The sequence below is a fragment of the Saccoglossus kowalevskii genome, chromosome 22, assembly GCF_978046115.1.
Source record: "Saccoglossus kowalevskii chromosome 22, keSacKowa6.1, whole genome shotgun sequence".
In the NCBI taxonomy this organism is placed as follows: domain Eukaryota; kingdom Metazoa; phylum Hemichordata; class Enteropneusta; family Harrimaniidae; genus Saccoglossus; species Saccoglossus kowalevskii.
In genome coordinates this window covers 23,682,566-23,699,950 of record NC_140662.1, presented here as the reverse complement: position 1 = coordinate 23,699,950, position 17,385 = coordinate 23,682,566, and the positions used below count along the sequence as shown (strand labels likewise).

At 36.6% G+C, this 17,385-nt stretch overlaps 1 protein-coding gene across 2 annotated transcripts; it reads right to left on the bottom strand.

Annotated features, from left to right (window-relative positions):
- Positions 1-1,842: 1,842 nt before the first annotated feature.
- Positions 1,843-16,089, bottom strand: LOC146729200 (C-reactive protein 1.1-like). 2 transcript variants are annotated; one of them, XM_085495534.1, is made up of 4 exons: positions 15,497-16,089; positions 14,654-14,836; positions 14,360-14,539; positions 1,843-1,974 (listed from the first exon to the last, which is right to left on the bottom strand). In XM_085495534.1, the coding sequence occupies exons 1-4, from the start codon at positions 16,086-16,088 to the stop codon at positions 1,928-1,930; spliced, it is 1,002 nt and encodes a 333-aa protein (XP_085351660.1). In that variant the 5' UTR covers position 16,089; the 3' UTR covers positions 1,843-1,927. The 2 variants fall into 2 exon arrangements, with proteins under 2 accessions (XP_085351660.1, XP_085351659.1); XM_085495533.1 differs by lacking the exon at positions 1,843-1,974 and adding an exon at positions 14,035-14,249.
- Between the last annotated feature and the right edge of the window lie 1,296 nt (positions 16,090-17,385).

Genomic DNA, 17,385 nt, shown 5'->3' with positions numbered 1-17,385 from the left:
CCACTTACCATGCTACGACTATCACTGCTATGAACCACTTACCATACTACGACTATCACTGCCATGAACCACTTACCATGATACGAGTATCACTGCCATGAACTACTTACCATGCTACGACTATCACTGCTATGAACCACTTACCATGCTACGACTATCACTGCCATGAACAACTTACCATGCTCCGATTATCACTGCCATGAACCACTTACCATGCTACGACTATCACTGCCATGAACCACTTACCATACTACGACTATCACTGCCATGAACCACTTACCATGCTATGATTATCACTGCCACGAACCACTTACCATGCTAAAACTATCATTGCTATGAACCACTGACCATGCTACGACTATCACTGCCATGAACCACTTACCATGCTACGACTATCACTGCCATGAACCACTTACCATGCTACGATTATCACTGCCATGAACCGCTTACCATGCTAAGACTATCACTGCTATGAACCACTTACCATGCTAAGACTATCACTGCCATGAACCACTTACCATACTATGACTATCACTGCTATGAACCACTTACTATGCTAAGACTATCACTGCTATGAACCACTTACATGTACCATACTAAGACTATCACTGCCATGAACCACTTACCATACTACGACTATCACTGTTATGAACCCCTTACCATGGTAAGACTATCACTGCTATGAACCACTTACTATGCTAAGACTATCACTGCTATGAACCACTTACCATACTACGACTATCACTGCTATGAACCACTTACTATGCTAAGACTATCACTGCCATGAACCACTTACCATACTACGACTATCACTGCTATGAACCACTTACCATACTAAGACTATCACTGCCATGAACCACTCACCATACTACGACTATCACTGTATGAAACACTTACCATGCCATGACTATCACTGCTATGAACCACTTATGCTATGATTATCACTGCCATCAACCACTTACCATGCTACAACTATCACTGCCATGAACCACTTACCATGCTACGATTATCACTGCCATGAACCACTTACCATGCTAAGACTATCACTGCTATGAACCATTTACCATGCTACGACTATCACTGCCTTGAACCACTTACCATGCTAAGACTATCACTGCCATGAACCATTCACCATGCTAAGACTATCACTGCCATGAACCACTCACCATACTACGACTATCACTGCCATGAACAACTTACCATGCTCCGACTATCACTGCCATGAACCACTTACCATGCTACGACTATCACTGCTATGAACCACTTACCATGCTACGACTATCACTGCTATGAACCACTTACCATACTACGACTATCACTGCCATGAACCACTTACCATGATACGATTATCACTGCCATGAACTACTTACCATGCTACGACTATCACTGCTATGAACCACTTACCATGCTACGACTATCACTGCCATGAACAACTTACCATGCTCCGATTATCACTGTCATGAACCACTTACCATGCTAAGACTATCACTGCCATGAACCGCTTACCATGCTAAGACTATCACTGCTATGAACCACTTACCATGCTACGACTATCTTGGCAATAAACCACTTACCATGCGTGTGTTAGTACCATGAATTACTTTCCATGCTTACACACATGTTTTCTTGTTATTTATTCTAGAGTCAAGAATTTTTGGAAACAACATCAAAACTATTTCAAACAGTGTAACATTTGCAAGAAAAAAGTGTAAATATTCATAACAATCACTTTGTCACTGAGAAATATTATTTAAATCAGTTTGCAAACTTACTTGAATTGTCATCACAAATAACTGTGGTTGTAGGCAAATCACAAGCAACTGGTATGTGTGACTTTTTATTAGTTGCAGGTTTCTCGTTGGGTATCGGTATTTTTTTCCTTACAGTATATTTTCTACCAGAGATAAATGTGGTTATCTTTAATTCTTCAGTTCTTTTCTTTTTTCTTCGAAAGAAAGACTGACAGCGTATTGTCTGCAAGAAAAATGTAACATGGCGAGTAAATTTCTCAATAATTTTTACTAACTCTGAGTATATTTGCATTTGATATACATGTATGTAATTCAGTTATTATGAGATTATGAAGTTATTACGAGATACCTCAAAGTATGCATGAAGACAGTACAACTTGAGTATCGACCGACACGCAACGGAGGTCGATGCGTGGCGTACTGTCTGAGTGCATACTTTGAGGTATTCTCATAATAACTGTATTATTATTTATATACATCTTTTCTTTCTAAGGATACATCATTGGAATACAAAATTCAAAAAGTTTAGAACAGAATCAGCGACTGGAACTTATTTGTGTTGAATCAGGTCAAACTCTGGTGGCAGCCATGTTTGTTTTTATTATTGGAGGACGCTTACGCGCATAATCATTCCATATTTGGAATTCGCATTTCCTACTATGGTAGGATGAAAACACTCCGTAAAATACTGCAAAATTACGGCATGCTGTGACAGATGTATAATAATATGTTTTATCTCATAGCTTTACACGATAATGTAAAATCAATTCACGGAATTTGCCCAATAAATTTATTTCAACAACAAAGTCCTAAATGAGAGAAATTACACTACAGACAGTATAAACGAATATTTAAAAAAGTATGAAAAATATTTTTATCCTACACTTAGTAAGTTCTGTGCTAATTTTTTTTCGATAATGAATTTGTTGTGTTTTTTATTTTCTCTGTGTGTAATATTTTTTCCCTGTGAAATAGACATGTAGAATTTTTTCTGTTATTAATTCCCTGCAGGATTTACATTTTTTTCAATTCTGCCATCGCCCCCCTTTTTTCTAATAGTCCACCCCGAAATGTAGATGCCCCCTTCAGAACATGTTCTATAGTTATCTGGAGGGGCATATACAATTGTATTGGGGAGATGGAGTATTAGATTAGGTGTGCAAGTCTTAAGGAGTTTTTTCTTCATGAATGTGTAATTAGTAATTTTTTAGCTCAAAGTCCAAAAATCATTAATCTTCTATAGAATATGTGTCACTGTAACTGGTAGTACATGTATTACTGTAAAATCTGTATTAGAAGATTCGGCTTCTATTAAAATGGTACAATGTAATAGAAGGGATGCGGCTTCTATTAGAGCACCTACACATATGGGAAATGATGAATTTTTGGTTCTCAATTATTCAAAAAGAATGGGTGCGACTTCTATTAGAGATGCGGCTTCTAATAGAGATTTTACGGTACTATAAAAACAAATTTGTAAGCTTTAACCAGCTTGCGAGAATTTGTCAAAACAAAGACGGTTGATACCATTGCAGATGCAACCAATTGTATATTGAAATTATTGGATGTTTTTCTCTATACTGATTTCTCAGCTCACTGTTTTTGTCTCGCTTTAATTTACTTACTCCCCAGTTGAGATATAAACTCCTGTTAGCTAACTATAACCAGTTACTAGAAGTCTTCCAATGAAATGGCAGATGATCTGCTATCTCTGATTGCTTTCTTGTTCCGTAATTGCTCTATTAATAGTACATGCATTTACGTACATAAGGCCAAAATAAGTCATATTTTAATGATCTAGTATATAATAAATGTAATTTCTTGTTCAATGTACCTCCAATAGGCAACTACGGTAATTGTTTTCAAACTGAACGGCCTGCTGAATTTCAACTACATCTGAAACACAAGTATCTTGGGGTTTGTACAAAAAAACTTTATTTTTGGTTTTCATATAAATCATACCAATTCGCTAATGGATGGACAAAATAGAACACTGTTTATGAGATTTTCATAAAATTCTGGATTTTTTCCCACCAATTTGAGTGCCCCAGTAACAGTTTAGACAGCAAACAGTTATTAACAAATTATACTTGGATTTTGGCTCTCATTCCTCGGAAATATACACAGTTGTAGTATTGCTTTGAGCCAAATTGAAGAGTACATATCATATTTTTCATTTTGATGGGTTAAAGCCAATATGACACTGAAAATGAAACTAAAATTGGGGTCATCAAACTATTGTCGGGGAACCAAAATTCCCAAATGTAATGGAAAATGATCTGAAATCGTAGGATATCATCAGAAAACGCAGGATTTGTGCAGTTTTGAATAAAACCAAGTTAGCGATTATGAACAATGGTTATTAACATAACACCTGATCCCCTCTAAAATTTTTGTTTCGCATTTTAAGAAATCAAAATTTGAAACTGACAGGGTGTCGATTTACTTGGTGCCATGTTTCACAACTTGTTTATTTATATACGTATAGCGGATGATTTTTTTTTAAACTAGTATTTATTGATTTTCAGCCCCCAAGTGACTGTGTCATTAGTGCATACCGGTAATTTGAATTCATCTCCAACTTCCAGTAAATTGAACCTAAATTGGGAATTAATCAAAGAGACGTACACAACGCGATTAAAATACTTTAATAAGACAAAATTTGCACTCGCACGACGACCAAAGCCCAAAGCCACAGTTTATGCAAAGTTATTTTAGAGGGAAAATAAACAAAATCTGTGAGGGCGCACTTTAGGAAAAACAAATAGATTGAAGATGCTGGTTTCCAGGCTTTTCTAACGATGGATTGAGGGCATCAAGTGGCTAAAACTCCGACTAAAATAAACGTTATTGTACTAATTCGACCAAATCTTCGTCAATTTACCCTCTGTCTAAACTGCTTTTCTAACAAAACAATGGATAAAGTATCGAGTAACTCACCTCCATGTCTTGTCAATGAAAACAAGTCATTGTCAATGACACGTCCCCGTTCCGTTCATATTTGAGTGACATATACATTCAAAGCAGATCATGACCGAAATGCACCTGCATATGTACAACACATTGTACTAAATCTGAACAAAATCTATCCATGCATGACTGAGATCCGGTTCCGGAATTGGGAAAATACGTGATTGTGATACATTTTCGGCCTTAAAATGGCCATCATTCAGCTAAGCAGATCACGAAACGAATGCACATATCTATTTGTGACATGATGTACCATGTGTGTGTGAAGTTTGAACTTGATCAATCCAGACATGTCTTGGATATGGATCCAGAACTGAATTCTTTAAAACAAAATGGCCGCCAGTCGGCTATTTCGAAATTTGAACGAAATCTGTCCATGCATAACTGAGATCCGGGTTCGGAATGGTGAAAATGTGCGATTTCAATGCATTTTCGGCCTTAAAGCGGCTGCCATTTGGCTATCGTTAATGAGATCATGAAACAAATGCACATACATATTTGTGACATGATGTACCTTGTGTGTGTGAAGTTTGAACTTGATCAGTCCAGACATGTCTTGGATACGGATCCAGAACTGAATTCTTTAAAACAAAATGGCCGCAAGTCGGCCATTTCGAACTTGATCCGAAAAAAAAAATGACGTGCATCAAGGTCCTATTATGTTTAATGTATGTACCAAATTTGAACGAAATCCGTCCATGCATAACTGAGATCCGGGTCCGGAATGGTGAAAATGTGCGATTTCAATGCATTTTCGGCCTTAAAGCGGCCGCCATTTGGCTATCGTTAATGAGATCATGAAACAAATGCACATACATATTTGTGGCATGATGTACCTTGTGTGTGTGAAGTTTGAACTTGATCAATCCAGACATGTCTCGGATACGGATCCAGAACTGAATTCTTTAAAACAAAATGGCCGCCAGTCGGCCATTTCGAACTTGATCCAAAAAAAAAGTGACGTGCATCAAGGTCCTATTATGTTTAATGTATGTACCAAATTCGAACGAAATCCGTCCATGCAAAACTGAGATCCGGGTCCGGAATGGTGAAAATGTGCGATTTTGATGCATTTTCGGCCTTAAAATGACCGCTATTCGGCTATCGTTAATCGAATTATGAAACAAATGCACATACATATTTGTGACATGATGTACCTTGTGTGTGTGAAGTTTGAACTTGATCAATCCAGACATGTCTCGGATACAGATCCAGAACTGAATTCTTTAAAACAAAATGGCCGCCAGTCGGCCATTTCGAACTTGATCCGAAAAAAAATGACGTGCATCAAGGTCCTATTATGTTTAATGTATGTACCAAATTTGAACGAAATCCGTCCATGCATAGCTGAGATCCGGGTCCGGAATGGTGAAAATGTGCGATTTTGATGCATTTTCGGCCTTAAAATGGCCGCTATTCGGCTATCGTTAATCGGATCATGAAATAAATGCATGTGCATATGTCCCATATAATGTGTGATGTATGAGTGAAGTTTGAACTTAATCGGTCCATTTATGTTCGAGATACAGGTGATCACGGACGGACGGACGGACGCACACAGGGCAAAACATAAGTCCCCGTTTTCGGACTACGTCCGAACGGGGACTAACAACTCAAGGCGGCAAAGTTAATCACGTGACCGGAAACAAAGATGGACTAGATGCAACCATTGTTCTCATGGGGGTACGTGCGTTACAAGCACTGCAGTGCTATGAAGTGTATTCGCGGTTATTTCATATGAATAATTTTATTATTTGAGAATGCAAAAATTACAATGTTAGACCTTTTTTGGACTAAAGCGTGAAAATTAAAATTGTTTGTAGTGACTACGACAAAATTCGCGTGAAAATAACCCAGGTACAGTACAGCAACTTTAATAGCGGTTCATTGTCCACTGTCAATCGTAAGAGGGTGGTCCATGATGGACCAGGGACCCTGGATGGACAGAGAACACTGCTAGTAAGTTGATAGAAGTGATTACATCCGATTAATACCCATGATATGAAAACGCAAAATTTTACAATTTTATTTATGAAAACTTTTACATGCAAGAGATACAGTTATGAATCCTACAATACTAGTACCTAAATGTGGACCGTCAATCGCAATACATACTAGCCCCGAGTAAGTTTGGTCTCTTTCCGCTGGTTCTTCAACCCCAGCAGTCCTAGGAAGACGCATAGACCGGGGATTCGACGCCCGGCTAAAAAATCATGGCGGAGAGCCTTTCATACAATTTCATGATTGTAATCAGCCAAACGGAGATCGATCAATCTCTAGTGAACCACTGGTGAACATGGCGGCGTATACTTTTTTTTTATATATTTTCGATTGGTAAAGATTATACTAGTATTACAAAATAATACATTACGTAATAGTTTCAGAAAAAAATAGCACTGAAAACATATTCGTTCTTCTCTTTCACCTTCAGAGTTCAGGCACGCTTACACTGTTTTAAAAGTCACGTTAATCTGAATTGTTCATATTCAATCTGTCTCCATTCCTGTTTTGTTATTACAGCCGTTCTGAGAATTATTCGGACAGTCAGTTAGCAATATATCTTGGAACTTTGCAAAACACTTGGGTCTTTTCCAATCTAGACTTGATGGCGCCGTTGTATTGGCACGCCCACAAATGGAATCATTCCATTATCTTGCAAGATGCGGGTAAAACTCTGTTTTCAAAACGACACGCGTTGGTTACCATATATTAACATGTTATATGTTGTATATGCATTCAAAGTGTTATTACAAATTGTTATAACCATCTGAGTCAGTGCGCCTGACAAAGCGCAATTTACAAAACAACTACCGAGTGTTGAGTAATGAACTCGTCGTTGGCGGGAAGGCTCAAAGTAAAGTTTCTTAGCGGCATGCGCAGAAGTTTCGCGACAGTTTTGGGCCAAACTAAAAGCTGTTTTTACATTACTGGTGCATTATGTTTCAAATTCAGATTTTATACCGAGGTGGGAGAGTACGTCAGGGATACACTGATGGAAAACTCGATTATAACGGTTTGATGGACGTTGTCAACTTGAATCAAAAGTGCCTTCCTTTAGCGAATCACTTTTTCAACTGCAATTTGAAAATGACGGGGTATAACGACCGTTATTAAGTTTAGTCCATTTTTGTAACAGGTACAACTGACTAAAATGAGCGAGGGGTTTACATTTTTCGACAGATTTAAGCAACACCCAACTTGTGATTTTCAAAATTACTGAAAATAATTACAATATAATTGTAAAAAATAAAGAATGCTGTAAACGCACGCTAAATAATACTTGCAATTCACCAAGCCGACAACCCCTATGAAATAGTAATTCCAAACCACGCGCCCGTCACTCAAGACTAGATTGGGTAAATACCAAAGTGTTTTGCAAAGTTGCAAGTCATTTTGCTAACTGACTGTCCGAATAATTCTCGGAATGGCTGTAAGAAATGCAAAATCACTCAACATATCCTCGTCTCTATTGTGTCTCTCTATAATTTTGATAATTTTACAGTTAATGAACAATTTGCACTGACAATGAGTTATAATTTTACCTCATTTCATATCACACTCGGACAATTCATTAAAACTGCCCTCGACTTAAGACAGCAACACCTCCAAAATTGTTAAACCTTAATGCATTAACACATCATTATTGTTATTACTTTTTTAACAATGGTTTCTTCTACTTTTATTATTGCTGTTTGTGGGATTTATTACTATTCATGTTTTTTTTTAAGTTTTTTTTTTATTTCGATTATTATTTTTTTTTTAATCATTACTTTAGTCTTAATGTTTTGTATTATTAGTCTAGTTTTGTTTAGTGTAAATGTAACCATTTTAATTCCTCCTGGGGAATTTTACGTGTTTAATAAAGTATAATTATAAGTATGTGTGATTCAGCCTGTTCCGGGATTGATTGACTATGGATATGACGTGTTTTTCGATTTCCCATATTTAAAAACCTGTAATTCAACGCATCGACCGTTCTGACATAAGAAATTAAACACGGGGAAAGCGTTGTGTCGTCACAGGAAGCGCTGTCCCAGCACAGACCTGTGTCATATGTTGGCTGGTTCCCGCCTCAACTGTCATGGCGTACCTGCCATTCGCAAAGGACGCCGGGAACCAGCGAATGTCATACGACGCCTTACGAGCCGATTTTGGCTAAAATAGCGCACCGCCGCCTCTTTACACTAGTGTTTATACTCGAAACTTGATGAAAAAAAAAATCAAATTTAAGTTGCTTTTTAATTACGTATTTTAGTGATAAAATCACGCGTAGAACGCCTTCCGAACCAGACACTAGCAGCGTAAACATAGTGCAAATTTGCGCAATTTGGGCCCAGTTTGTTCTTACAAGTTTTCTAAGTTTCATTTATCCTTATTTAGTAAACAGGTTCCTGAAACTACTTAATATATCTGTAATACATGCCAACCGACGACTGACTTCCAAACGTTCAAAATTTCGAACAAACTCCCGGCACACCTTGCGCGTTATGCGTCAGATCGGTGTAGAAGATACATTTACATATATTGAAATTAAAGTCTACCCAGTTCATGGGTTTTACGCCAGAGACATGCCGTAAATACAGTTGCCATGTTTTCAAATGTGTGACAGTCTATGTTCATATTATACTGAGAGCGGATATCTTGCATCATACGCACGAATATTACCGTGCATTTCACGGTGGTCGTATTTCATAGCTGTGTTTGTTCAGTGTTGTAATAATCTGTATGGATTGGAGCTTTTATCATACTGTAAAACACATTGAAATAGCTACATGTAATTTAGCGAATTTGACTCAATACATGAATTAACAAAATCTTAATTTAGCTAAAATTGACAACAATCTCATTGTGAGAGTATTTTTTTTATTCTAAATTAGCGACATCTTGAATTAGCGAAATTACAGGTTAGCTAAAATGACATGCTAGCTGAAAAAACGTGTGGGGATAGCCACAATCTATTTAGGAACGTCTGTGGTCGATTCAGGAATATCACCCAGTCACGAGAATTAGTTAAACATTCGATAAATTTATTTCGGACACCAAGAAATAACAAGATGGTAGAGCAACAGCAAAGTGACAGATTGTAACAATAACAACATTTGAGCGGTAAACCATGCGATTCGCTGAATGCTAAAACATGTAGCTAAATGTAGCAATGACGTAATCATAAAGTTCTAACATAAACTAAAACATGTGTGGTTTCCAATGATAAGACGTGTTTCACAGTACCTTATATCCCCTCCCCAAATAAAAATTTATTCGATTTAATCCGGGCTTCGGTGGGGCCTTTTTATTAATGCGGATTTATACGGATGATTCAAAACGTGTTTCTACTAATCACTCTCACACAATACACAAACGAATGTCGCTGAATAATATACATATACTAGTAGCTTCGCGGTGAGTGGCTTTCGCGGTAATTGGGTTTCGTATCTGTAGGGTTTTGCGGGGAGTAGGGTTTTGTCTCAATAACTGGTCCTCTCATCCTTGTTGAGAATTAAAGTTTTATGTTTCTTTAACAATTGGAACTATTCTAAGAATGCCATCCTGTCAGGAGTTCCAAAATTATTATTATTACTAATGCATTGCAATACAACTAATTCAAATTGAAAGAAATTGCAATATAAAGTATTCATCAGTAATACTTCTCAAAGGCGTATTTCGCGGTCAGTTTTATTTACAAAAAATATTTGTGTATAATTTTATAAACTTGCTTGGCGATACCCACCTTAATTAAATAGAATGTGTACATATTTTAATAAATAAAGATATACTAAAACAAATAAAATATTAATTATTTTATTTAATTTAATTATTTTAAGCCAAAGCGGTTTCGATACCAAAATCAGGAAACTCTCCAATTTGACACAATCTGGGAAGTTCGAATTACTAAATGAAGTACAGGACGACGAAGCTGAAATATCCAAGAACCAACACATACCAAAAATCTCAAAAGTGAATATTCGTGGTGCATTTTAATTCTAATCGGACCGGAAGTGGGAATTTGTTAGCACTCTAAATAACATATTGGCGATCCGCTCTGCTAGGATTGCCCTTAAAATCACTTTTTGGCGATCCCCTCCGCTAGGATCACTTTTTTGGGTTTGTATATGTGTGTGTGAATTCCAGTGTTTTCACGTATTATTTCTTCTGTGAGTTCTTTGGCTTGGCCGATTTCGCTCCAAATTGGCAGGTAGGTCACACCTTCACCCTAGTTATTGGAAAAAATCTGAAAAAAAATTGGCCCACCATTGCCATAGCAACAGCCAAAAAAAAACTTGTTTTGGATAGCTTCGCGCCAAATGTATCTCCTCCTACAAATTTGGGATAAAACACCCCTAACATAGCTCATTCTACTCAGTTTGAGTGTGGGCACAAAGTTACTATTTGAATTTGTTTTCATTACCGATAAATTAGACCCCAAAGTTGGGGTAACTTTTCACCAGCAACGGCTTTTAACTCCTCTGTAATTTTTTTTGGCTCGACTGATTTTGTTCATACATTACAGGTAGGTCGTCCCCACTAAAAAAATCCTGGCCTACAACTGCCAATGCAACATCCAAAAACTTATTTTTGAATACTTTCGCCCCAAAATGTATTACCTCCTACCAGTTTTGTAATAGCAGTGTTCAGATGACCATGCTTTTTACATGTATTTTGGCTACGTTGCGTTGCGCACGAGTAAGAGATCTCCAGCGCCGACATTGTTACACTGTATCAACGTAATCCCAACGCAACTTCGAACTTTGAATGAACTGCAACTATGTGAACCATGTGACCGAACACAAGAACGTAATATTGCATGGCTGATAATTAGCCATCGCAGACGAAGTCCGACGAAGGCTTCTAGATTTGCTTTCGTCCGTCTGTTCGTTCGTCTGTCGGTTACCTCTCTTAACTTTTATATGCTCTGTCCAATGCTTTTCAAAGTTGGTGCATATGTAATTCTCAATGCCATACATATGTACGCGAAGTATTTTTTTTATTCGCCAAAGTTTCACTGTGTTTTTCTGTGATTTTCAACGTTTTACTGGTAAAAATGCCGAAATTTGCCAGTAAAAACTGAGTTTTAACGACATCTTGCAATAAATGTAAAAAAAAAATCCGATTTTTCACGAGAATTGTATAACGTATTGCGGCGCATGCGCCATTCTAACCACTGAGGAAATCGCCATAGTTTTCGACTGAGGATATTGTATTCCGGGACTGTATCTTTCTGTGCACAAGGCTTATATGGATTAAATTCTATCTTGTCAGTTTCAAAGGTAAGAAACTGTGCTTATGGTATTTATTATGAACTTTGATTTATTCTTTTGTGTCCTGACTTTGATGAGAAACTAGCGATCGTGCAGTGCTGGATTTGTTAATATTAATGTATAATAAAAACTTGATAATATTTTTCTGGATTTTTGCACTTTATTTGTGTCATTGTCATGTGAGAAGTACTCTTGTCCTTATTAGAGATATTGAAACTAATCCAGGGCCACAAATTAGTTTATCCAAACAGACACAACACTGACTCGTCTACATATTTGCAGATCTGATTTGTATACATCCTTGTCATTTTACCTGTTGTACTGGTTTGTCGCTATCTGGGTTTCTTGCTGAGAATAATGCTGAACTGGATGGAGAGTGCTATAAACTTGAAAATGCAATAGAAATCAAGTTTGTCAATTTATGTCCATGCAACTTTAAAAAGACAACAAGCGAAGGCAGTGTTATTTATGACTTGTTTCTGATTATAATGAATGTAATGTTTACAACATCGAAAATAGAAAAATTAGGTCGTAAAAATATTGATATCAATGAATGTATAATTCTTCTTCAATTCAACTCAACTCTACACTTTCAAAATACTTCAAACTCAATGCATCGTTTCCGAATGCGTCGCATTTCTTATCAATATATTTCATATAATTGCGACCATATTAACATTCCCGAATACTATAATTCTCGAAATTGGCATCACATGACCATCTTTATATCATGTGACAAGCTGTAAAATCCAAAACAGTCCTTGTCAGCAACAACATGGTCTCTTGCTAACTGCAGCAAATATCATCGCTGTGATAGCCATTGACAAAAAACTAATGATTTTATGTGCAATTATTTGGAATTGGTGTTGATAAACCAATTAAGCCTTTACTCAATTCTTGGTTTGTGTTTTACTGCATTCCTTGTGCACGGGAAACTGCCTGGTAGTTTGACGAATGCACTTACTGTTCCTATCGTCAAAGACAAATCCAAAGATGTATTGTCAAAAGAAAATTATAGACCAGTGGCAATTGTGTCCGTTTTATCTAAAGTTTTAGAATCGTGTTTTCTAACGCGCTCGAGAAGTATATTCATACCAGTGACTATCAATTTGGCTTTAAGAAGAGGCACTCGACAGATATATGTATGTTTGTACTTAAGGAAATTATAGAATTTTATAAATGCCACCAGTCGCCGGTATTCGCTTGTTTTATGGTCGCATCTAAAGCGTTCGCCCGGGTGAATCATTGGACATTGTTAAGTAAGTTAATTAATAGAGGTGTTCCATTGTTTATTATGCGTTTTCTAATGGTTTGGTATAGCAGCCAGCTTTTATGTGTGCGGTGGGCTACGGTGGTAACAAGTAGCTTTAATGTGACTAACAGTGTCCGCTAGGGAAGTATACTTTCGTCAAAATTATTTGCATTGTATGTAGACGAGCTCAGTGATACGCTTCGTTTGGCAAAAGTGGGATGCTATTTAGCAGGTGTGCCTATAAATCATTTACTTTACGCCGATGACTTGATGTTAATGTCTCCGTCGGTGAAGGCACTTCGTAAATTGGTTGAAATATGTGAGGAGTATGTGGTACACGCCATGATATTATATTTCATCCAATAAAAACAAAATGTATGGCTTTTTTCCCAAACTATTGGAAACAAGCCAGAGTTCCTTCTGTATATTTGTATAACAAACCATTACAATTTGTTGATGATATAAAGCACCTCTAGAGATGATGTTAGAGACAACTTAGGTCAATTTATGCAAGGGCAAATCTTATTTTGAGAAACTTTGGGAAGTGTTCGGAACATGTGAAATGTACTTTTTTTCGCGCATTTTTATATAGTAACTATTGCTCAAATGTATGGAGCAATTATACTGTTAAGCAGTTGCGTGCTTTGCATGTAGCGTACAACAATGCACTTCGGTTGATTTTTAAATTAGAGAGGTCGATCAGTGCAAAGTGGTAATTGTGTCAGAAGAAATATTTTCAATTTTTCAACACTTCATGAAAATCTTTGTAAAATTTTAAAAAAAATTAAAATTTAAATATCCACGATTCTTATATACCATTTCATAATATAGTTTAATTACTATTACAATGGACAAAATCAATGTCCCAATTCCCATCAATTCCACAAGTTACGGCAGACGGTGTCGCATCTTCGTAACCAGTATCACATCTATATGTACATTGACTACCATAGTTGGTATCATATGTACAAGATGACAACTCAGCATTTAGTGTGTATGGCCTATAATAACATGTAATGACTTGAATGAAAGAAAATAATATGAGTTATTGATTTTGCGTAAAATGATTTATATTTAATATTTGATGAGGGCTTACATCTATGATATAAAACACGACTATTGATACTTACTATTACAGCGGATATTGTCAATACTCCATTCTCCCTCGCTGTTACAAGTCGTAATCAATGACGTCACAGCGTAGTAACCAGTATTACATCTGTATGTACATTTACTACCATAACTCACGTGATTTGTACATGATGGGAATCCAGTATTTGTTCCACTTGGCGGTAATCCACATGTGGTAACTGAAAATAAAAATAACCAATGCTTTCTCGTGTACTGATGTATGTATGTAAAAATGTTAATAACACGGATGGAATTAGACATTCAAATATGTAATTGAATTGAATGTTACTTACTGACACAAATGATTGTACTGACAGACCAGTGCCCATTATATCCACATCTTGTAACCAATGACGTCACAGCCTCGTAACCCAAATCACATATATATGTACACTGACTATCGTAATTCTGCTCATCTGAACACGACGTGGACAATTCTGCATGTGTCACGTGGGGTGGTGTTTCACATATTCTAGCTGGTAATATTCAAAACGATTGTTATTGTATACAATTATGCCATCATTATATAAACATGGTCATAATGAATATTATTATACATCTGTTACCGTAACGCCACACGTTACAGCGTTTACAGGGTATTTTCATCCTACAATATTAAATAGAAAATGCGAATTCCCAATATGGAATGATTACGCGCGTGAGCGTCCTCTAATAATAAAAACAAACATGGCTGCCATCGGAGTTTGACCGGTCTCCAAACAAAGAAGTTCGGTGATTCTGTTCTAAATTTGTTGGATTCCGACATTTCCATAGTGTATCCTTGGAAGGAAAAGATGTATAATAAAAAGGATATTCCAAGATTACCTCAAAGTATGCACTCAGACAGTACGCTGCGTCGGTCGATACTTCCGCTGTACTGTCTTTGTGCATACATTGAGGTATTCTCGTAAAAATCTTATATTATTTAAGTTTACCCTAATGAATACACATGACACTGGGTTACTACTACTGGCCTAATATTGGACAATGTGATACTTTCTGAATGTAAAAGACGATGATGATCAAAGAGTTATTATGTTATTCATTTTTATCGACTACAACGACATTCGACTGGTTTAATCAGTGTAATATAGAATGCTGTCAGTACTTTGGAATATATATATATATATACTTACCACAGGATGAGTCATCATTGCCAATTTGTACCATTTCATATACGGATAACATATCCATACACCAAGCAAACACATTACCACCTGCATAATCACATGCCATTGCATCGTTGATTGCATCCAATGAAAGGGCGTGGTCCCATATGTTGTAATGTGATACTTCACCTACAAACGATTGGGATGCATCAAAGGAACCGCCAACAGAATCCTGTTCTTGGCCAATAATGAAGGAACCGCCGCCAGCGATATATTCACCAGTTTCAACTCCATTGTCAGATGCGATTACCACTGCGTCTTGTAGAAGCTGCAATTCGCCGTCACTACTTCTCCATGTCATACAAAGATGATGCCATTCACCATCAGTGAACTGGTGGTTGTAATTGCCCTGATCTATATTCTTTATGTACAGCGTAATTTTTGAACCAGATCTCCCAATTAGAGATATTTCATTTGGTCGATTGGGTACTGCATACGACACTGTATTCCATTCATGAGAGGATTCACATTTCAACCACATACATACACTAAAAGCACGGAGAGTCGGAATGTCGGTGGTCTCAGTTATCACAGCCCTGGAGTCATCATTGTGTTGCATCTTTTTGCCACACATCGAGACAAGGAATGCTGTAATGACATATACCATATACATATACATTATGAATGTCACAAAATATATTTACAGTGCATACGAATTATATGATTTCCTAAAAGAATATTGATGTTCCAATATGATGAGTCCGCTTCATGTACACAACTAGATTCAAGTCTAAATGTAAGTTCAGTAAAAAAAAATTGTGCTCCATAAGTAAGTGATACAGTTACGTCATATTGATGCCCATCATCAAATGTATATATCACATTTGTAAGCATGGGAGACTTCCAAAACTTGCCTTCACTCTTCTCTACAGCCATAAACAAGGGATATACCAGCATAGTTATCCATATCTTCATCTTGAAGTGTAAAATACTGAAGGACACTGCAATGAACATCAATTCATGTAATGTTGTGTACTTTCTTATCCTCGTAGAAATTACTCGCATACATTTTTGTGAAAATTTAGTTTGTTCAATATAGATTGAATTATTGAAAGAGACAGAAATGAATCGCATGATTGAAAGTTATAAACCTCAAAATTAAAGAAATAATAAAAGATAAATCAGTTCATCATAAAACATAATCATGTGCAATAAACACTCATAAACAGAAATCTTAGAGTAAATTCCGACACAGAGCACTGCAAAATTGCTATATGGGTTTAGAAGAAAAATTATGCCTGGCAGTTGTACTACATTAATAAAAGTTATAACACCAGCACTTGCAATCTAGTTTCGTTGGAAAAAGGAATGGACATGAACTTTATTTATGTGCTAAGCCCTCCATGATTCATATAGATTGAATTTTTGGAAGATACATAAATGGATAGCATGGTTGAAAGTTATAAACCTCAAAGTTAAAGAAATAATAAAAGATACTGGTGAATCAGTTCACCATAAAACATAATCTGGTGCACTAAACACTCATCAGCAGTAAATTCAAACACAGAGCTCTGCAAATTTGCTATACAAGTTTAGAAGCAAAATTATGCTACAAAATTATGTTGTACTACATTAATAAAAGTTATAACACCAGCACTGGCAGTCTAGTTTCGTTGGAAAAAACAATGGACATGAACTTTATTTTTGTGATAAGCCCTCAGGAATGGTATAACGTTATAATTAGATACAATACAAAACATATTATACCCTAAATATCCCAGGGTTTTCATATAGGTGAAACCCACGCATGTCACTAGGGTTGCCCTGTAGTATAAAACAAAAAATCGAAAGTACTGAGGTACTCTGGTATGCATGATTTGTTTGTGGCACATATTAGGATAGCTTGGTCTAGTCCG